The sequence below is a fragment of the Xiphias gladius genome, chromosome 4, assembly GCF_016859285.1.
Source record: "Xiphias gladius isolate SHS-SW01 ecotype Sanya breed wild chromosome 4, ASM1685928v1, whole genome shotgun sequence".
Lineage (NCBI taxonomy): Eukaryota > Metazoa > Chordata > Actinopteri > Istiophoriformes > Xiphiidae > Xiphias > Xiphias gladius.
In genome coordinates this window covers 4447138-4469549 of record NC_053403.1, presented here as the reverse complement: position 1 = coordinate 4469549, position 22412 = coordinate 4447138, and the positions used below count along the sequence as shown (strand labels likewise).

The 22412-nt window shown below is 43.4% G+C and overlaps 1 protein-coding gene across 1 annotated transcript; it reads right to left on the bottom strand.

Moving 5' to 3' along the window:
• Positions 1-2733: 2733 nt before the first annotated feature.
• Positions 2734-20673, bottom strand: unc93a (unc-93 homolog A). The gene is made up of 9 exons (XM_040124677.1): positions 20216-20673; positions 13908-14039; positions 12231-12412; positions 11304-11533; positions 9445-9570; positions 7991-8202; positions 7488-7623; positions 7179-7310; positions 2734-5712 (listed from the first exon to the last, which is right to left on the bottom strand). Exons 2-9 carry the CDS (start codon positions 13995-13997, stop codon positions 5423-5425), a joined length of 1398 nt encoding a protein of 465 aa, XP_039980611.1. The 5' UTR covers positions 13998-14039; positions 20216-20673; the 3' UTR covers positions 2734-5422.
• Between the last annotated feature and the right edge of the window lie 1739 nt (positions 20674-22412).

Genomic DNA, 22412 nt, shown 5'->3' with positions numbered 1-22412 from the left:
TTATACCAAACTTGAGGTGCCTCGTGTATATATTTTCTGCAGTAAAGATTGCTCCTTTGCTGTTTAACAGTAATAACCTTGTTAACCAGGGGTTTTTTTTAAACCTTTTTTCACCTTTATAAAAAAAAAAAAAAAGTTTACTGTATTTTAAATGACTTTTTTACACACATAGAAAAATTAATCAAATTATTCCAGGAATTTGCAAATACAATCTAATATTGCACTTTATATCGGATTTACTTGGAGTGAAAAGGCCATCAGAAACTGTCTCAATCGGATCAGTATTTGGAGATAGAATAAGTAACGTCCCCTGAATGTACCGAGAAAATGTTAGTTTTACTAGCTTAATTTGAAATCAAAGAATGGCTCAGGTTCTTCATGAAGAACTTGACTGTAGTGGATACCCATTATCCAAACGACAACTAAAAATTGTACACACTTTACCTTCTTTGTAATCTACTACTTCTCTCTCTGTCTCTTTCCTCTGTGTCTTTCTCTGTCTACACCAACCGATCCTCAGTATAAATACTATGCCAATCTTCTTCAGGTGACATCCCCTGCCCTCCTCTCTGCGCTGTCAGCTGAAACCAGGCGTACTGTTAAAAAAAAAAAAAAACCTCTAGCTTGAATCTCAGAACATTCCTGCTCACAGCACAGTTTCAGCGACCGTCAACGCTTCGTTCTGCTGCTGCCGCCGCCGCCGCCGAAGCAATCGCTCTCCTCTCCTGCAGCTTTGAACGTGTTTTTCCTTAAACCAAGGTGGACACTTGCTTTTTATTAGTAAAAAGTCAAAAGTCTGGTTGTATGAGACTTAACCTCTGCTATCTAGCAACAATTGTGCACTGACATAAATGACAACACACTTACTGTGTTGCTTGTCTTCTCTGTTTTGCTTGTCTTGTCACACTTTTGTGCTGCCTGTAGAATATTTAGCGGTGTGCTGGTACCAGGATCGGGCCAATGCCTGGTGCAGGATCGGGCATATGTCTGGTGGAGGTTTTAAAAAAAAAAAAAAATTTAAAAAACAACAAAAAAAAAACTATTTGATGCTTAAAAGTATTTTCCGCAAAGTAAAGGAGGATACAGTTTGATCAGTTTAGATCGTTTTTCTCTAAGGTTTAGTTAAAAAATATTAAGTATTCTCACTTGTCGTTGGTCCAAAATGGTATTTGTGCACCGGTAAGACTCTCCTAGTCCTTTAAATCGTACCCCCCCCCCCCACTCATTCCTAATGCAGGTGTCCAAATCTCTAATCTATGTGAAAGTTACCACAGTGTCAGTTGTCAAGTATTGTAAGTGCTGCCTTATTGGGACTGAGGTTGGATATGGTTAAGAGATTTTAAAAGGTTTATTATGAACTCACCACTTGGTGTTGTTTTGGGGGTGGTAATGCTTTCTCCGGAGAATTTGAGAAAAAAAAAAAAAAAAAGACCAAGGTTCCACTTTCTCCCTTGTACAAATTAATATAAATAAATATATATATAAATATATATTATACATTTTACCCATTTTTGTCCAGTTTTGTATATTACACTCATGTAAAGTTTGTTTTTAATGAGGCATCGGAGCAGCTATTACAAGACAATATGAGTGACAATGTTCATCTGGGAGAATTTTATGCATGTTATATTTTCTCTTTTCTCTCTTTCTCTCTCTCTCTCTCTTTCTCTCTCTCTCTCTCTGTCTCTCTCTCTCTCTGTCTCTTTTAATACCCCCCAAACCCCCTGTTCAGGTGTGTAACGTGAATATAAAGAAATATACCTTTTCTTTGGAATGTTGTAGACAATCAGTCTCAGGCCGGGTCCAGTCCCTGCAGGGAGTGAGAGCCCTGTAGGCTGATAGACAAACAAAACTCTTTTTGTTTGACGATTAAAAACTCTCTTTATTTGCATCTACTGGAAGTCTAAATTTGGAGGTTTGTTCATTCATATGTTCGTGGCTGCTCAAGTTTACACACACACACAGACACACACAAACGGACACACACACACACACACACACACTTCTCTACTACACTCAAAACACAAACACCTCGTGCATTTGATCCCTCTGCTTTTTTTTCCAAGGTGAGGATGCCAACCTTGAGGAAATGATGCTTTGACTAACAAATCTATAACATCTATGAATGTGGGAATGCAACACATTGCAATAAAAGCACCATTTGAAATGCAGCACGTCGTCCCTGTATGTTCTTTGTCATCAAAATTTTTTTTTTTTTTTTTTTTGTCAACTAGTTTTCAGATGATGTCAACAACAAAAAAAAATTTGTTTTATTTTGACCTTTCTACGGCCAGTTTAGTCCAAGAACTGAGTCACCGCTCCAAACATTTAGTGCATTGAAAAGTTTTAATCACAGTTTTGATTACGATGTAGAAAGGCATAATGACTCGATTTAAAATAATAATAATAATAATAATAAAGCCACCCCTATCATTTGTTATTGGTCTGACAAAGAAAGTCATCAGTGCAAAAAAACCACAGATGGCTATAATTTTCTCGGTATGATTTAAAACACATCAACTAAAGAAGTACAGTGTACTGTCTTGAACCAAACATCCAGTTATTTTATTCTCTAATGCCACATCAGAGCTTCTGACAAAAAGGCAGGAAACGGCGACGCATTAAAAACCAGGTGCTGGGCTGAGACAGAGACCGGGGGTAATTATCGGTGTTGGGGTAAACGCCGTACAAACACAATTTCAGTGGTTTTGTCCCATTTTTATTTTAAAAAAAAAAAAAAAATCAATCCCGTTCAAACTAAGGTTATTAACAACGAGTTTCCCCGCCTTCAGGAATCCACTTGATACTGAAAGAAACTGCACCAGCCTCTACTCTCCAACCCTCTCTTCCCTTGTTCCACTTTTGTCCAACAGTAGCCTCCATACGTTTCCGGCGGCTGGATACCTGGTAACCAGGCTCAGCCGTGCCCTCTCCCGAGACCTGAGGGGCTCACAGCTCCTGCCAGTGAGTGGATGGGTGTTGTGGGATACGCGCAGCGCCGCCACGACTGCCATCGTGACCGTCTTCTCCGGCATTATCGTAGTCGCCGTTTTGGTCGTCGACGTCGCTACCATCTTCATCTCGTAGCTCTGGGTCAGCGCTATCATCATTTCCTTCACATCAAGTGTTCTCGCTGTCATCACAGTCAGCGCCATCGTCGTTCTCACTGTCCCCTCGTTGCCATCTTCATTCTTGGGTTGCTCTCAGTTGCTCCTATAATCACCGTTTATCATCGCCGCGATCACCTCGTCTTCATCATCGGCATCTCGTTTCATATCAGCGTTATGGGACAATGTTGCCCTTGGGATTTGACTCAGGCTTTCGAGGTGACATTTGCGGTGTAACGTTCAGCTTTCAGCGTGCGGTTTTGCCTCTCAGAGGAGCAGTCGCGCCTGAAAATCATCTTGCCAATTTTGTTGCATTATTTTCCGCGTTTTGTGAACTCGCTCTTCCTCTCGTTCAAGCTCGGAGGCTTCAGTTGGACCAGCTTCTTCATCAAAATGAGTCTCGACTTTCCCAGTTTTTTTTGTTTTTTTTTAGATAGTTACTCCGTCAGTAATTTTTACAAGCTAGAGGCGAGTGAATCCTACCCCCACCCTAATGTCACATCATCACAACAGTTACCTTCACCGTGAAATGACTAGTGACTGTGACATTTGCAATCTCCTCACTAAAATGTAATTTATGTCGGAGCTGCACTTTCTTCATTATCTGATATTTTTTGTGACCAAAATCTTTTCCCGGACCACCACCCACCTTTGAGGGTCACCTCTGTGATCTGTAATATACAAAATTAGAAAAACCTTTCAAATGCATTTGAGAACATTTCAAAGTATGGATTAATTATTACTTTCAAATCACAAGTTGACTCCAGAGGGTTTGTGTTATTTTCCCTTGGTACACGCCGGGCGCAGACCTCTGACTGCACTGTGTACTTCGAGTTTTCCAGTATTGAGTGTTGCGCACCTTTCAGGCCACAAGAGTGCAGGGCACGCTAACATGATATGTCGGTATCGAGTAAAGTAAAATCCTTCATTCTTCATTATCCTCCCAGAATATTAAGCAGCAGGCTACATAAAGCTGATAACTTACGAAATCAAGTGTTTTTGCTTAACTTACTTTGATAATTGTGTTGATGCTACTGGTGTTTTTTTACAGTAAATAAACAAAAACTCTACCAACTCTTATGCACCAGGAATCACAAATAACCTTGAGGCAATAAAAGTATTCAAATTAGAGACAAAACAATTATTAACTCTAACAGGCACTAAATGTTGTATAACTTAACCAAACTGGGGCAGGAATCAGGAGTAATATCCGCAGGCTAACGAGCTAACAGGCTAATAAACACTGGGTCTGCTGTCTCTGGTACGTGAATGGCTCCAGTGAGCCCTGAGGCTCCCGGGCGATCTCCTCAGTTTCTACCTTCTCGCAGGACAAACCTCACAGTTCAAGCAGCCTAGCCAGGAAGAAGGGCCGCTATCTGCCTCCGTGCGCCCCTTTGACCATGGCCACGCACGTCTCGGTGGTCCCTCGAGAGTCTCCCAAGCGATCATGGCCAACGGATGCCGTAGTGTGTAGGGCGGATGGGAATACCAGAGCGCAAGTCTTAAAATAGTAACGCTTTTATTTTGGGCTTGGCGGTTTTCCACTCTCAAAATTCGCAGTATATAATTTCAGTTACATTTATCTTTCACAGTAGAGTAACGTTTATGAAAATGTGAGACGATACTGCTCTATAGTAGGAAAAAAAACCTCTGGTCACATCTCAGATATATCAGCCCTTAATCATTCTAAAATCAAATCGGAGTGGATACGATTGTTTGTCATGACAAATAGCTCAACATTTACTCAGAGATATGTATATGTTTTGTTTTTGGGGGTTTTTTTGTTTTTTTGTTTTGGTTTTTTTCTGCACATACTCTTTTCGAACAGCCTTTACCCACTGGAGCTTCGACACACTCATGTTCTTCCCCAATCCGAACCCTTCGCGTCCAAGCTTCGCAGATGAACGACGAGTGTGTACAGTGCAAAAGTATTTCAACCAAGAAAGCGACACAGACTCATCCAGTCAGAGCAGGCAGTGTTATTGTTCCGGCAATGTGAGGTTACCGCTGGTGGTACGGTGTCACGAGGGGACAAGAGGGTTTGGGTAGGGCAGTACCACTAAAAGATAAAAGTCAGCGTTTGCAGTGCTGACCGGTTAGACGCAAGTGGACAGGTTTCAGATTCACTGTCTAAAAGCTCTACACCATTTTCATCACAAATTCTTGAGTTTATTCAGTGTGGTTATTTGAACAATTTGGCATCAGTCTCAGTCACCTGCTTAGCATCTCAGTGGCTAGATGTAGGGGATGTAAAAACAAACGGGAAAACAAAAGGTAGACATTTAAAAAAAAAAAAACAACTTGAAATTCAGTCTCTACACTTTTGTCTGGTGAATGATGTTGTTCTCAACTTGTTGAATGGTTTCTTTGCAACTTAGGTAGGTCTCTTCGTCAACAGGGGGCGTGGGGTTCTTGTGTTCATGGTACTCCACTATGGGGTAGGTGATAACAGTCAGCAGCAGAACAGCCAGCAGGATGTACAGTTTATACTCCAGGCACAAGAAGGTGCTGTAGGCGAAGGCGATAACAAAACCAAGAGACTCCCACATGCGGTAGTTGGCGAATGCTGCCTCTTTGTCCTTGGGGAAGAGGATACCATAAAGAGCTGCAAGACAGAAAAGAGACAAAGGACCAAGAGAAATTAAGTTCAGGTGTTCAACAACTCCGCCAATGTGACTATTGCATTATTTTATAGTCATGATTTATAAGAAATTAACAAAGCATTGGTTCGGTTGGGTCCAAGAAACCTTTAAAAATACAAAAACGAAGTCCAAAGCCTTCAAGAGATTGAAGTTTAGTACTGTAGTGTGGACATGATGAATAAAATACTAACGATTAAGGTGTGTCCAAAATGAAAGGGTTGATCCTCTGGGACATGGATGTGCTAGGTAAATTTCAAGGCAACCTTATGATTTAAGATTTGATATTTCTTACCTACCTTTGGAAAAATCTGACGATATGGTGGTGCTGGAGTAAAGCTGAGTGGACGATATATAACATTAATCCCCAAGGGAACATGAGTACTGGTGATGAATTTAATGGAAATCCAGGAGTTAACTTGAAAGTGGCACTAGACAAAAGGTAAGGGGCACGAAAGTTCTCCCTTGACCTTCTACGCGAATAGCAGTTTGCTGAAAACTAATCTTAACTCAAAGTCTAATATCTAGCTTTTTCCAGAGCTTTCAACTATATCTTGCAGTTGGATGGTTCAGTGGTCCTCGCCTCGAGTTAAGATTATTTTCATATCTCAACAGCTACAGATAGGTCACCAGAACATTTTCCACAGACATTCATGGTCCCCAGAGAATGAATCCTAGTAGGTTTGGTGATCCCTCGACTTTTAATCTAGTGCCACCAGCTGGTCAAAGTTTGCGATTATCAAGTGAAATTTCTCAACATCTACTGGATGGATTAGTGAAATTTGATACATGGTTTCCAGACAGTGAATCCTACTGACTTTGGTGATGCCCTGACCATTTCTTTATCGCCACCAACAGGGTGAATCTTTTTTTTTTTTTTCTGTTTAGAAATGTCTGGATGGCTATTGGATGGCTTGCCATGAAATTTGGTAGATATGTTCGTGTTCCTCAGAGGATGAACTGTAATAACTTCGCTGATCCCCTGACGGGCTCAGTAGCTGTTTGGTTTGCAAATGCCGGCACGCTAACGCACTAAACTAACGGAGCGACCTTGGGAACCTTCACATTGCGACCACGTTAGCATGCTAAAGTTGGAAAGTGGAGCGTCACAGAGCTGCTAGCAGTAGATGTTGTCTTGTCAAATGGTCGGGGGTTCACCGAATTCATCCCCTGGAAACCATCCATAACATCCATGCTAAATTTCACGGCAATCCGGCCAGTAGCTGTCAAGATACCCGGCAATCCCTCCACCGCTGTCGATGAAACACGCAGACGGTTCGTGTGTCATCATGAGCACGACAGAGGAACACAAACGACTGCAAGACAAGCTGCCCCGAGGATTTACCATTTCTCTAGGAGAACAACGAAACGCGATGTGCTGTATCAGAGCAACCATACCGCGCATCAGAGGGCCGAGGGGAGTTTTTCCTACCATTGGTCTGAGTTTGCCAGATAGCGTCTGCCATTCCCCACAGAGCAGGAAACACAAAAAAGACAGCCAGGTTGTCGGGATGAGGCCTCCAGAACAAGAGACCAATGATGCAGGAAAAGTTGGCCAGTGCAGCTGAAAAAGGACAGACACAACAATCGAGCGGTTGCCAGCAGTTCGTTCGTTACTGTATCAAAAACAACCAAACGAAAACTTTAAAACAGCGGTGAGCATTCTTTTTTTTATTTTTATAGAAAAGCCATCACTCATACAGTGTGGCCTGTGTCTGCGTAACCGTGGGAGAGATTTTACCCAGCAGGATGAGCGCGGTTCTCCCGGTGTACCGAGCGAGTCTCCCGAAGATAAATGAGCAGACGGAATTGGAGGCTCCGAAACACATCATCACAAAGCCGACGTAGTGGATCCCCAAAGCACACGTTACGTAGTTCTGCAAGGAAGCACAGCAAAGTTTTTCTTCTTGAGCAAATAAATTACATATCTACTATCTGACAAAAGCGGATCGTGCAGCACCCAAAGACCCAGATATCAGGGTTAGGGGAATGAATACTGGACCTCTATTCAACAGGTGGACACAAACACAACTCTAAATGAATGCTCAGGTTGCTCTGTGTTTGCTGGATGTGTAAATAGGGATTTTTTTTTAAATTTTATAACAGTTAAAAGCTTTATAAGGTGACAATCTTCAACAGCAATCCTGAGGATTTCTCAGGATCATGAGGCACGTAGAAAGATTTTGGAACAAGAACAGCATGGTCGCTGCCTCACGTAAAACCCCACCGGAGATCTGCTCACACCTTGGTGTACTCCCCGGCGAGGAAGCTCTGTTCAAAGCCGCTGTACATGGTGAGAGGGATGAGGGTCAACAGCCTCCAGTCCTTCAGCAGCCTGAACGTAGCCAGGAAGGTGTGGCAGAACGGCTCCCGGTTCCCGCGAAACTGGCTGGTCTGCTCCCGGTCAATGTTGTCCAGAAACGCTGCGACGACGAGCATGGCCAGCACGCCCACGCCTGCCACGCACAAGCACAGACAACACTGACTGTGTGGGAAGCCGCAAAAGTACAATGTGCTGGTAAAGCCAGGGTCTGAGAACGGGCAGCTGGTTTCGAGGATGTGTTAAAGAACAACTCGGGGATTTTTTTAAATTTATAATGAATAATTATGTATTTTTCTAACCTCTGTTTGACTTTGTTTGCTTTTCTGCAGTACAGTTGTTACATTTTTGGGTTTTTTTGTTCCCCCCCCTTTAGTTTTTCACTGGTCGGATTGGTGGAGGTGCAGGCTGTACTGATAACACTGATAACACTGATAAAATTATCAGTCTTATTAGTTCAACCTGCACCGTTCACACTGAGTGGGCAGAAATGCGTGAGGTGCAATATGGTTTGTCCAGGCCGAAGAGGGTGTTTACAACGAAATCCTCTGTCTCTGCGCTCAGCCGAGTATGTTAGTGAGTAAAAAGAAAAGCGAGAGTTTCCCGTGCGGGGGGAGCGCAGTCGCTTCGGACATTATAGAAAATGGGTGAAAATCCTCTCCCTGTGTTTTCCTTTCGGTATCTCTGCTACAAGACTATTGAATGGGGTAAAAAGGCAGAAAAAAAAAAAATCTTGGAAAGAGGCAAATTCTGTGTGATCTAAAAGAGCAAAATAAAAAAAAATAAAAAAGGAAACACGGCTCCTTCCCAAAAACATGTACTCCTCGAAACAGAGGAAGGTTGCGGACGAATCCAAAATGCAACGATATCCAGCCACTTCCAGCATGAGTATTGGCTATTTAACCAACACGTGCTGTGGTTTAAAAAAAATCTGTTCTATGTTTTAAAAGTACAGTTTGATGACGACAGTAACTGCCGTGTTTTGAGTTTTTATTTTTCCAATCTGACTAATGTCACAGACAGTCTAATTTAAACTCCTCCCGTTTGCTCTATTTTCATTTATGTTAATAATTTAAGTTTATCCAAGTAAGTTTGCTGTAAATTACAATTATGTGTAATTCGCCAGTGACTCACTTTTGTTTGTTTTGTTGTGTGTGTGAATGTGCATGTACGTATGTTGGGCTTAACTGTGTTACAGTGCGTGTGCATCCGCATCAGATGTACATTTTAGCAGTTGCAGGCCTTTTAATGCATAGTTTGTTTGTTTAAATTACTGGATTAAAAGCAACTGAACAATTAAAACAAACTCAGCACGGAAAAGCACCCTCATTTTATCTTCCAGACTTAATTGTAGATGCAGCGTAGATGCCGGCGTTACCAATGTAGCTTCCGACGAGCGTCCACACCAGTTTCTGCGCAGGTCTGGTGGTGGCGGCGTCGACGCTGATGTTGAGGCCACAGTCGGCCGCTCCACAGGACTGCAGCTGCTCATCTGGGATGTCAGCTGTCGAAAAGAAATTCCTTGAATGCACCTCTTCACCAAGGTAATAAAGAGAGAAAGGTGCTGTTGCCAAATTAGTAGGAGTTCAATGCTTTTTGTCTCTACGTACCGTATGTGGCCAAAAATTGAATTTATTGCCCTTTGAAATCAAAAGTTTCTCACACAAATTATGTCTGGAACAAAATTCAAACATTTCTTTTGTATAGGAAGAATAGTATCAATAAAATAAGTTAATTAGCAGAGCAATACAACTTTTATAGAGTTGCAGTGCACAATATTTTTACTGTTATTTGCTCTTTCTTCATCGAAATCTAATTATTGCTTATCAGTTTGTTTATGTTCACATAAATAATCAGTTTCAATGACAGTTCTGTTGTAATCTATCGCACATGTCGTCAGACACGTTGCAGGGAAGTTTATTTATTTTGTAAAAAGAGGCAAATTTCAAATCGAAAAAACTAGACCGGCCTCGGTAGAGCGCCGACCTCCACCAAGGCCGGTGTCAAAGGACATAAACCAGACTTCAGAGGGAAAAATTCGAATTCATAGTAAATGATCTGGATCTGTCCCAAAACTTAATGGGTCCTTCCCTGGCCCGTGGCCCATCCCTCCACCGAGTTCGATGCAAATCGGTTCAGTACGTTTGTGTAATCCTGCTGACAAATAAACCAACAAACAGCTCCGGGTGTTTACTGATCCTCCTTGGTTAAGGTAAGAATGGAATAAGTATCCGTGTCATATTGTCCTTCCAAGAAATGCAGCTCAACAGGTTCCTGCTATCATTTTAGCTGATAAGCTGGAGAGCATTAACACCAGTAAATTAATATAATGCATAGTTGGCAACATCCTCCACTCTCAGCACACACCCTCTTTTATTCTTTTATTCAGCAAGACTTCGCCCACCGCTGGCTTTGTGTCGCGGTATCAACTAAACGCCCGGATGTGAGATGGAAACCTTCAAGACCGACGTGGATCCAGAAAGGCGGTGAAAACCAATTGAAAGAAACCAATTGAAAACCACACAGGATCTGAGCTCCGACTGTGGCTTTGCTCCGCTGTACCGTCTTAAGGAGGACCGATCTGCCATGACTTCTTGGTAAATTACGCGGGATTAGCTCGAGCAGAAAATGTTTGCATTGGGGTGGAATTTGAGAAGTTTCAACAGGGAAAATGCAGCAAAGAGTGTAACCGTACAGAAAGCGTCCAGTGGCATAAAGTCTCCGTGGCTATTTCTGCTGACTCATCAGTCAGGCTCGGGGTAGTTTTCCTAGACAAGCGAAAGCAACTTGTGACGTCTTCACCGCTGCCTATTTCCATGTACCTGCGGCCATCGCTGCTGGAAAACCGCAAATTATGAGTTCCTCTTTTTTGTTATTGCCACAGGTCGGCAGGCGTCACTGACGGAGGGGGGGTAGGGCGCCTAACGTTCTAGGGCTTGAAATAAGTCAGTCTTTATTTTCGTGAAACCGCCTGACTTGCGTTCGACCAATTTAAGAGCAAAACGAAGACAGGCCACGGCGCTGCGGACCAGTCTAACGCCAGCTTCAGATGGCCTCAGAGAGCAAATCCGACTCTTGCTGTACCTTTTCGTTCAGCAGCCGTTGGCTGAGGTTGATATTCTTCAGTTAACTAATTGAATTCTACATTATTTCTTTTTACAGTTTGCGGGCCTCTCACTTTGCCCCCGCTGCCACTAACCTATCCTCTGAACAACTCACTCTCGGTTGTCTTCCTACCTATGTTGGTGTCCTGTCCAAAGATGAGCGACGACATGAGGTTTCCCCACACGGCCGACGACTGAAAGACGAAGAAGAAGATGCCGAAGTATTGGTTGATGACGTCCGAGCCCTTTTTGCCCTCCTTGGCGGCCTGGATGTTACCGGAGATGGTCAGGTAGGTGCACTTAGCCGACCACAGAGGAGAGCCACCCAAACCAAGGATCACTGAGGTGGGGATGAGGGTGTACCTGCGGGAGAGAGCAAGGCCGGAGCGGCACGTGAACGCAGAAGTCATGTCAGCGAAAAAATTTGTCTGCTTACACCAAGATTTAAGGAATTTGACCGCAACATCTGTCTGGACGATCCACAGAACCCAATATCGGGAGTTTTTAGAAAAGTGAGGTGCGCACAGTGGGGTTCATAGATGGATTATCCACAGTACCGGGCACCGTTTCTTGAAAGACATGATGCTGTTGACGTTGTTAAATGCCACTGTCGCCTCCATCGTACTGGAGCGAGGGGAGAAAACCGGAAGAAGGAGACGTCTCCAAACCTGGATGAATAAAACCAAAGCTAAGTTTCCCAGTTAGATAAGGTTAAGTGGAAACATGGGACGCGACCATGCCCAAATGCACGAATCCACAACCCCGCGTACCCCTCTGGTTTGACCATGTGGGTGAAGTTAAAACTCAACCCTAACCACCCCTCCAGTGAGGGTTCTTCTATTTCCCCTGTGTCCAGATACAAATTTCACTTTCGCGCTTTCTGCGTTGACAGTTAAAAAAACAAAAAAAACAAAAACAAACATTTTTTTTTTGCCCGTGAGCAGACCCTAGTGCTGCGGGAAATTAAGCCCTCACGAACTGAACCGCTGTGGTCCACACCTCGAGTCATTTGAGTCCGTTTGTCAAGCACAGTCTACAAAACAGTCTACCGACTAATTACCATCCCGGGTAGAGGTTCCCGACAGAGTAGGAGACGTAGCAGGCCATGCTGGCTACGATGGTCCATTTACAGCCCAGGTTTTTGATCATGATGGGAGGCAGGAACATGGAGGAGACGATGATGGAGGCGTAGATGACGCTCAGAGACGCCACGCCCATCCCCTGCTCTGCGTTCAGACTGCTCTGCACACAGAGAGAAGAGACAGGACTCCTTCAGGGGACGATGTCGGTTAATTTGAACAGTATACATCGATTGCGATAGATTAATTGGGCTTTTGGCTGTTTATGTTCACCGACATTCTCATTGAACAGAGCTAAATATGGAAGTATGAAGAATGAGTGGAATTGCTGAAAATTTCATACTTGGTCATCTTTAGCGTTCGAACTTCTAATGTTTGAGCTGGAAAGTAGTTTGTCCTTCGGAACAGTGCTGTAGCACTCGGATTATGTATGTTCAACACTGTGTCCAAACGGGACTGAATTTCCCTTCGATGGAACAGACGCACTTCTACTCTGAACAGTACTGCTCCTGGGGCGAGGCGGATGCCAAGTAATGCCGGGGATGGGCAGAATGACCAATATCGATATTGATAACCAGTATCGAGACTGACAACCCGGACGTCTTTTCACCATGTTCTAATGTCGCTTGCATCCGTCTCAACCGGGAAACAGGCAGGAGGCTGCTGCTGCTTATGCTGGCAAAACTTCATCGTGTAGTTTGCCCTGAATGGAACATTTTTAAATGCTGAAAAATGATATATTCCACATACACTGTGTTCAAATTCTAAATTTAAAATTTCTACCTCTTTTTCTCATCATGATCCCTTATTGCACACTGACCTTTTTAGCCCCCCCCCCTCGGGTGGCTGCCACTCTGCATCTCATGTGCACATGTTGTTCAAACCATGGGACAAATAAAACTTTAAATGCAAATAAAACAAATGAAACAAATAAACCAAATGCAGTCCGTTGACCAACTTTGAATGTTTGGTCCAGTAACCCTAGAAATCACGCACAAAAGGCATTCGTTGTCCCTCCAATCAGGCCATGAAGAAATTAAAACCCCCATGATACTAACGCCTGCTCCTTTCAGGGTATGGCCTCCTTAAACCATCCCAAATCCATTATCTTTCATTTTAAAGGTACATTTAAAGGTTTTAACAATGAAGGAAACAAAACCCATTAACGCTGTAAATGATTTTAGACATCCTTGAGGCAATGTAGAAGAGAATGACATCCGTGTGCTTCATCCCGTTTTAAGGGCTAGTACAGCCAAACATTTTTGTCCCTTTATATATTAACACATCAACAAATCCCTTAAAACTCCATGATTCTAATCCCCGCTTAATTTAAGTAAAAAATAAGAACATCAGCAGGATAAAACAAAAGTACTAATATAATGAAATTATACAGAGGGGAAACTAACATTAAAATGATTTCAAAACCTATTATTTGTCATTTTAAGAGTGCAATAAAAAGCTCTTAGTCAGAAAAATACTTTTCTGAAACACAACTCAGTAACATAAACCCTTATTAGTTCTGTAAACCACACACAAAAATCCCTTAATTAGTTTTCCCTCCATCAACTGACCCGTGAATAAGTCGCTTACATCGCCCACGATAACGACACATTTTACATTTAACGAACAATGACATATAATAAACGCAGCTCTCCTACCTGTAAACTCTGCAGGCCTCCGTAAGCCGTGAACAGAGACAGAAACCCGACCGAGACCACCAGCACATTCTTGAAGTTACGGCTGATCATGGCTGCCTTTCAGAAGTCAGAAGACCCCCACAGACCATTTACCTTGAGAGAAAAAAAAAGGATCTGTGAGAGTGTTTAGGTGAGGTGACTTCATACAGCAGCTGAACTGCTCCGGAGTAAAGTTCGAGGAGGCCGTCTTCGCTGAAAATGACTGATAACCCCATGCACTGGAAGCAGCCGAGAACAAAGTCCAGCCCCCCGCCCCAAACACACAAAAACACAAGCAGGCGCGCGCGTAGCACACTCCTCACCCGACCCGGGGCTTATGCCTAACCTAGGGTTGCCCTAACCCTGACCTAAACGGCCAAAAAAATGTCCCCACGCTCCGGTAGACTCAAAGTGGTCCTCACAGTGCACAGCCATAGCCAACTGCACACGGACACACACACACACGGACACACACACACACACACACACACACACACACGCACACACACGGACACGCACGCACGCTGCAAGGCTTTTGCAGAGTATTTGGCAGGGTGTTACTCTGAACAGTTGCCTCCCACATGTCAAATTTTTTTGTACTTTGGTCATATACGTCGGCTTGATGACCTCCCTTCTTTGAGTCACTGAGGATGTTTGGACCGTAACCACATCTTCCCTATAGCTTCTTTTTTCTCTTTGAGTCCATCTCCTTCCTTCTTCCTCCTCGGTGCCTCTTCTCATCTCATTTCTAGTTCCCGTACAGCCTGGTTTTATTCTCCGTCAAGAGTTGTCGTGTATATACAATAAAGTTCCTGACCACACGGACGGGAGCAGTGGCAAAGAGCAAAGGTTTATAGCGTCTTATTTCTGGTCCCCTCTCTTTTACGACGGCAACGAGCTCGTCACCTTTACAGCACGATAGCTTGTTGCTGTTTGAAAAATACGACACGAACGCAGGGACAATGCGGTTCCACTCTCTCTGTTATCTCAGCTGTACTAGAAAAGGCAGAAAACAAAACAAAAACTAGCTCCAGAGCTGATGTATCAGGCTGGTGACAAGATCTATTCGCCACCTTGGTCTGATTCTAAGCAGTGTAGTGTGGTGTGGATAGTTTAGTTCCTTTCTGAAAATTCGAGGCAAATATGAATAAATGTTTTTACTATGTTCCCAATTCCATGGCCGGGTTTAACGCGTCAACCTGTCTGTACTATCTAATGTTTCTTTAAAGCTCTTTGAAGCAATGAGCGTCTATCAGAGATCAGGAAATGTTAAGAGAGATTAGGAAATTGGGTTATGACGACACTAATCATATCTGCCAATTATGTGAAACCGTCCATATCAGCGCAGACAAGCCATATAGTTCAACATAAACTATCGACCGGTGGACATGGTCTTCGAATCCAGTGTAACAAGGACTGTGCTTTACATGCTTTGACCTCAGTGCTGCTCAAAACTAGACCATAGAAGAGATTCAGCAGTTGGTAGCGCAGCACTGACTGGGGGAAAAATAGCGAGATCTTTACTTCCATGAGGAAGCGGAAGATGATACGTCTCAAAACGGACAGCAGGTACTTTGTGTTCGGGCCGGACCGGCAGCAGGACGGGAGAGCTTTGTTTAAAACTTTGAGAAAATCCAGACATATTTTGTGCAACTTTGTGCGACTGAATATTTGAGATGGGAAAGACAACGAAAAATGTAGATGCTAGTCACTATGCCACGCGTGCCTCTGGAGATAGCGCCCCCCCCCCGACCAAGACCGACATAGAGGAGTTACTGCTGGGTATGGAAGAGCGAGTGTTTGCCAGCCGTGCCGTGACAGAACCACGTGACCGTACTGTTCGGCGAAGTAGAAGCATTCAGAATCAGGGCGTCGGTACGCGTCACACGAAGTTCTTGTCAGATCTAACAAGCGTCTACACCTCCCGCCATATTCAAACTTCGCGCCAATTTCCGAACTACGAACTGGTTCATTTCATGCGCGCTGAACCCTTAAGGAGCGAGCGCTAAAACCTCCCCACGACTACATGGTGGAGATGGTCTAAAGGGGCCAGTATGCTTCGTCAGAACTGCCCCCCCCCCCACGCCTTCGTAGGCGGGTCTGTGTTCGACCATTTCTGTAACTTTCTGAAAACAGCACTCGTTTGAACTTCTTTCTAGCTCTCATTTTGCATTTTTTTGCGAGTCAACGAGGGAAAAACTACAAACACATCCCAGGTGAGACTTTGTCTGAAAATGTCCCCCGTTACATGTCAACCATATTCAAAGGATATTGCATCTACCCCCTTCTCCATGACATCTGGCTCCTCACTCCTTCCAGCGTTGCCGCTCAGCTCAGGTGTAAACTTTTCTAGGGCAGTGGTATTAGAAAAAGTTGGCCCTCAGGCCCTTGCCCTGAACGCCAACTGCGTGACTGACGTTGTCCACGATTTCGGATCAAAAGACGCAGAAAGGGCCATCAGAATCAAGATGGTGTGATTTCCAGAGTCTGAGGAGATCAGGAGGTCGTCCGTCCACCGTTAGTGGAGATCACTCAGTGCGTCCGGTCTCCTGCGACTGGGAGTGAGAGCTGCGCACACGCTCCGGGCACCAGGACAAGCTTGGTCAAAGTGGACAAGCGACAGTGACGAGAAGAGAATCACTGTACGTGCACGGGCGCGCTAGAGTTTTAAGAATTAGAAATGCTTTTGACGACTGCTAAAATGGCAGTAAAGTGGTGTCGGACTTCAGTGAGTTTTCCGACGCTTGGCAGTCACTGAAAGTCATAACCTGCAGTAGTCATAAAATGATGATAGCTATCACACGGCAAGTTGATTACTCTGACAGCATCTTGACTTTGGAACCGTTTATACATTGAAATATGTAATGATTGTTTATTATGTAAAATGAACCCGTCCTCGGGACTATAATCAAAGCAAGCAAGAGCAGCGTTTGACTTCCCCTTCAATCCAGAAGAGACCTGATGTGGTTTTACACTTGTTCACATATAAAAAAACTGAAGTGAATGAACATTGAAGTGCCAGTGCGATACCAGAGTTGGGCTGTGGCTTCATCAGATATATATATTTTTTTTTTTTATAGACTTCTCATGAAGATCTCCACCCTGCTGATAAGATGCAGATATGACTGCATGTGTCCATTTGTCCGTATATTCGCAGCTGTTTTCCTGGTCGTCCTCCGATATGAGCGACATGGTGCAGACTAATTGATCGTGAGTCCGTTTTTTTGTTTGAGGCTCTGAACTTAAAGAGGCTGTAACGCAACACATATTCATTTAAAGGGTTTTCCTTTTAAAAAATTAATTTATTTAAGCCCTTCTGTCAGTGTTGTGAATTTGACTTGTCCCAATAGCCTTTAAAAAAAAATGTGAATTTTTTTGAAGTTTCATCTCAATTTAGACAGAAAATATTCACGTGCAGTACATGATAATATTTAAAGACTCGAAAAATGCGCTCAGAAGGGCACAGACCTCTTCCACGGCCAATGTGAAACAATGTACACCAGACTCCAGAGGAAAAAAAATCGAATTCCTAGTAAACGATCCGGATCTGCCCCAGAATGCGACGTGTTCTTCCCTGGGCCCGTGCCCCCATCCCTCCACGAAGTCCGGCGCAAATCGGGTCAGTGCCCTTTTGCATAATCATGTTGACAAACGCACGAACCAACCAACCAACAAACAAACAGACACGGGTGATGACATAACCTCCTTGGCATAGGTAATAAATATGACAGCGTCATCGCACAAACTGTTAAGCCGTCGCCTCAAGTGAATTTCCCAGCTTGCACTTGGCAAAGGAGGAACTGTGAACACAGCTGGATTATCCAGCCATAACCTAGATCTGAGGAGTTTAAAGTGGTATCTGCCTCATACGTTCTGCTGGAGTCAAACTCGTGTGCCTGCAGACGTAGCGGTGTCGGACCGTCTGTGGGAATGCGGGGCAAAACAGGGAGCCCCGTCGCAGGGAAACGGAGGGTAAACAGAGGGCATTACATTTGTTCGCACGGCCAATAAGGATTAATGAGTCCGTGGAAACTCAGAAAATCAGTTCCCGCCTAGTGCAGACGATGGGGTTGGTGCTCAAAGACCAGCTGACGCAATGTTGACGGCGGGCCCCCTCAGTCGCCTTCTACACAGATGAAGACTTGAGGAGAGCCAGTCTCTCCTCGGTTCACAGGAACCGTAGACCAGCGCGGGATGCACATGCTTTCAGTCACGGTGCCAGGATGACCTCGTTGACCCCCCCCAATCCTCCTTAAACCCCCTACTGACACGTAATCCTGTTGCTGTGCAGATGTATATTCTCAACATTCTCAGAGCAGGAGCGAGGCTTCGAACCCCTCCAGGCTAAACTCCTTAAATCGGGACCTTCTTTGTGTTTAGTTTCACTTGAACTCTGTAATATCATGTGGGTTACCTGTGACACATCTGTTCAAGCAAGCAAGAGCATGATATCACAATGGAAAACAAATGACTAGAGCAGTAATTTCCGCTGCAGCAGAACACAGCAGCTCTCTTAGTTATACGGGGGGGGGGGGCCTGATCTAAATTGATCTTTTGCTCAGCCTGCCGTTTATTGGCGTACTCATTCGACCAGCAGAGGGAGGCAGAGTCCACAAAACCCGGACCCGGATTTCCCACAGCTCGTTTTACCTGTCGAGTGCAGAACTTCACTGGAAATTCGCATGTTTTAAGCAGTATGCAATGAAACGAGCCCACCTTCTACCCATATCCACACCAGGGCCTCCCGTCTCAGTGTTTTGTTTTTTTTTTCAGACTGACAAACTGCTCCCTGAGAGGCTTAAAAAAAAAATCTAAATGAGAATAACAGCACGCTTTGGGAAAAATGGCCAGCCCTAATGTGAAGCATACGTCAGCGTAAGTGGGTTAAAATATCCGAGCCAACTGTTCTCAAGCTACAGCGCAGGGTGTTTATGGGTCATCTACGGTATCCGCAGATCACCGCTGCAGATTCTCTACGTTAAACTCCCACTCCGCCACTTTCTAGGGGTAAATACTCTACTTTTTAACTCCACTACACGTATTTAACATGTAGTCACTATATTTTATAATACATGTACAGGAGGAGTCTATAAAATACGATGCATTGTTACAGATTAAACTACTCTGGAGCATTTAAAGCACCTCAAATCAGGTCCACCTCTACCAACATAGATGCATGAGTAATAACAATCCAATACTACAACGTTATCAGCACGAGCACTTTTACTTTTGATACTCTATATACATTTTGCAGTTAATACTTCCGTACTTTGACTCAAAGATAAAAAAGGTAAACTTTGTTTGCAGGACTCCTGCTTGTGATGGAGCATTTTTCTTTTTTTTTTTACAGTGTTTTATTGCTACTTTAACCCAAGCAAAGGATGTGACAACTTCCTCCACCACTGCCAAAAGTAAACTAACGCGAATAACATGTGCTGAGTTGACGACTCTAAAACACATAAAGCCCCGAAAATCTTTGGATGACAGAACAGTTGAACGTTGCAGTTGCTCTTTTTAAATTACTTGAAGTGTTGAAACTGCGCAGCTTTCCCGACATCATCCTGCAAGAATTCCCCATCGATACTCGTCAAGAAATATTCTGCCACCCCCACACACACACACACACACACACCGGGGGATTTAGATATGCCTGTCTTACACGAAGAGTAATATCTATGCCCCACCAAGAGTCAAATTGTGTGTGTGTGTGTGTGTGTGTGTGTACAGAACACACACACACACACACCCCTCGCCTTACTGGGAGGTTGGTTTGGTTTCAGCAGCCTCCCCCAAAGCTGCTCCTACCTGCCAAAAGAAGCAGCCCCCCCTCCTTACTGGGAGTGGGTTCCAGGTTTCCAGCCTCCTCCAGCAAAAGCTTGTAAAACTGCCTGCCAAGCAGCCAAGCTACATTTTTTCATATATATATATATATATATATATATATATATATATATATATATATATATATATATATATATATATATAACATGTGCTTTTCATCACAGTGCTCTGCAGCTCCTCACTGCTCATTTCATCAAAATTTCTTTTTTTTTTCTTTTTTTTTTTGCCTTTTTTCAATGGATGTCCGAAATGGTAGAAAAAAAATTATTTGAATTTATAAAACACTGCAGCATGTTTTTTTTTTTGTTTTTTTTTTTAAATGGTTTCACTGTGATTTAAAGTTGGCGTAATTTGTAGCACCTGAGATAAAAGATGCTTTTTTAAATGAGGGGGGCGGGGGGGGCTCCACTGTAACACCAAGTGAAAATATTCTCCATAAATCTTTTTACCAAGTTTCCTCCAACGTTGGGCCGGAGACATTGTCCTTGGTACACGACACTCTGAGAGCCCTGGTGCGTTGACCTCTATGTAAAATCAGCTCCCCGCACAACGCACGCCGGTACTGCTGGAATCCCCACTTCCCCGGTGTCACCGGGTGAGGTTAAGCTGCTTCATGCTTACAATAAATTCGGCGTCTCTCTTTTGGTCTTTGAAGGCTTGGGAGTAAATATTGTTCCAACGGAGGCCGCCCACGACTCCTGTCACTACTAAACATCTACAGGGGAAAGTGGAAGGCGTCAAAGATTTGGAGTATTGCTGCACGAACGTGGTCAGTGTTAAACCGTACGTCTCCTCTGGTGTCGATGATGCTGCTTCTTTTGTTTATCCCACGTTACCTTGTTCGGGAAGGATAGGTCTCAAACAGAAGTAAGTTGTTTTTTTGTAAGAAAAAAAACAAAAAACAAAACTTTGACTCTGTCCAAAGGTAACAAAATCCACTTAGCACCCCCCCAATGACCAAGTGCAATGATTAACATGTGATATCTTGTGCAAATAACTGAATTATGCTGAATTCACGTCGTGTGGGACTTTTGGGAGTCCAACGTGCAAACACCGTCAACGTCCAAGTTTATAACGACCGGGGAAACTGGGGTTTTGTTTCTTTTTTTTTCTTTTTCAAAAGCTCAGACGTTTCCCACCGGAATAGCGAAGTGCCTGAAAAACCAAACGGGCAAGGACGACGCGGCTCAGCCGAGGTCCTCCGTCCGACACGACTGAAACCCAGACTTGATGGGCACAGAGCTACAGTGTACGGTCAGTGCACGGAACCCAACCTGAGCCGCGGTCACACACCTGCTCTCGGTTATCTGGCGGGTTGGACGCCCGCAATTTGTAAACACGGGACGCGAGGCTTCCACCCGTGCTGATGTTACAGATGTTAACAACCAGAATGAAAGTTCCGGTGCTCTTAACTTGCACAGTGGGCGGGCAGCTTTCTTCCTTTCTTTTCTTTCTCTCTTTCTTCCTTTCTTTCTTTCTTTCTCTCTTTCTTTCTTTCCTTTCTTTCTTTCTTTCTCTTTCTTTCTTTCTTTCTTTCTTTCTTTCTTTCTTTCTTTCTTTCTTTCTTTCTTTCTCTTCCTTTCTTTCTTTCTTTCTCTTTCTTTCTTTCTTTCTTTCTTTCTTTCTTTCTTTCCTTCTCTCTTTCTTGCTGATTGTTAATTTCTGAGAAAAAATGTTTTTTTGGCGACAGTTTGTTTTTTGCTTCTCTTTGTTTTGATATTTTTCTTTCTGGTCATTGGGTGATGATGTGGGTTTAATAAATGTTTTTTAAAAATCAAATCTCTCTTTCTTTCTTTTTCTTTCTTTCTTTCTTTCTTTCTTTCTTTCTTTCTCTTTCTTTCTTTCTTTCTTTCTTTCCTTCTCTCTTTCTTTCTTTCCTTCTTTCTTTTTTTCTTTCTTTCTTTCTTTCTTTTTCTTTCTTTCTTTCCTTCTCTCTTTCTTTCTTTTTCTTTCTTTCCTTCTCTCTTTCTTTCTTCCTTTCTTTCTTTCCTTCTTTCTTTCTTTCTTTTTCTTTCTTTCTTTCCTTCTCTCTTTCTTTTCTTTCTTTCTTTCCTTCTCTCTTTCTTTCTTTTTCTTTCTTTCCTTCTCTCTTTCTTTCTTTTTCTTTCTTTCTTTCTTTCTTTCCTTCTTTCTTTCTTTCTTTCTCTTTCTTTCTTTCTTTCCTTCTTTCTTTCTTTCTTTCTTTCTTTCTTTCCTTCTCTCTTTCTTTCTCTTTCTTTCTTTTTCTTTCTTTCCTTCTCTCTTTCTTTCTTTCTTTCTTTCTTCCTTTCTTTCCTTCTTTCTTTCTTTCTTTCTTTCTTTTTCTTTCTTTCTTTCCTTCTCTCTTTCTTTCTTTTTCTTTCTTTCTTTCCTTCTCTCTTTCTTTCTTTCTTTCTTTCTTTCTTTTTCTTTCTTTCTTTCCTTCTCTTTCTTTCTTTCTTTCTTTCTTTCTTTCTTTCCAACCCGTGCCGTGGGCTGATGTTTTCGCCTCTCCCTGCCCGCAGCCTGACGTCGGCTTAACGTCGATCTCTGCGTTCATCGGCTTCGCCTCGATCTGCCTCTTTCTCGCTGGGGTGTGAAGCCGAAAGTTCACGTCTGAACGGTAACTCGACCGGTTTCCCGCAGCTGCTGAAAACGTCCACGTGTGCGCGGGCCGTGACGTTTGTG

Coding starts and splice junctions, on each gene's coding strand:
- unc93a (XM_040124677.1), bottom strand. CDS start 13,997: ATGATCAGCCGTAACTTCAAGAATGTGCTGGTGGTCTCGGTCGGGTTT. Junction 9,571..11,303: donor TGGACAGGACACCAACATAG/GTAGGAAGACAA, acceptor TCTTTTCGACAG/CTGACATCCCAGATGAGCAG. Junction 7,624..7,990: donor TCGCCGGGGAGTACACCAAG/GTGTGAGCAGAT, acceptor GCTTCCTTGCAG/AACTACGTAACGTGTGCTTT.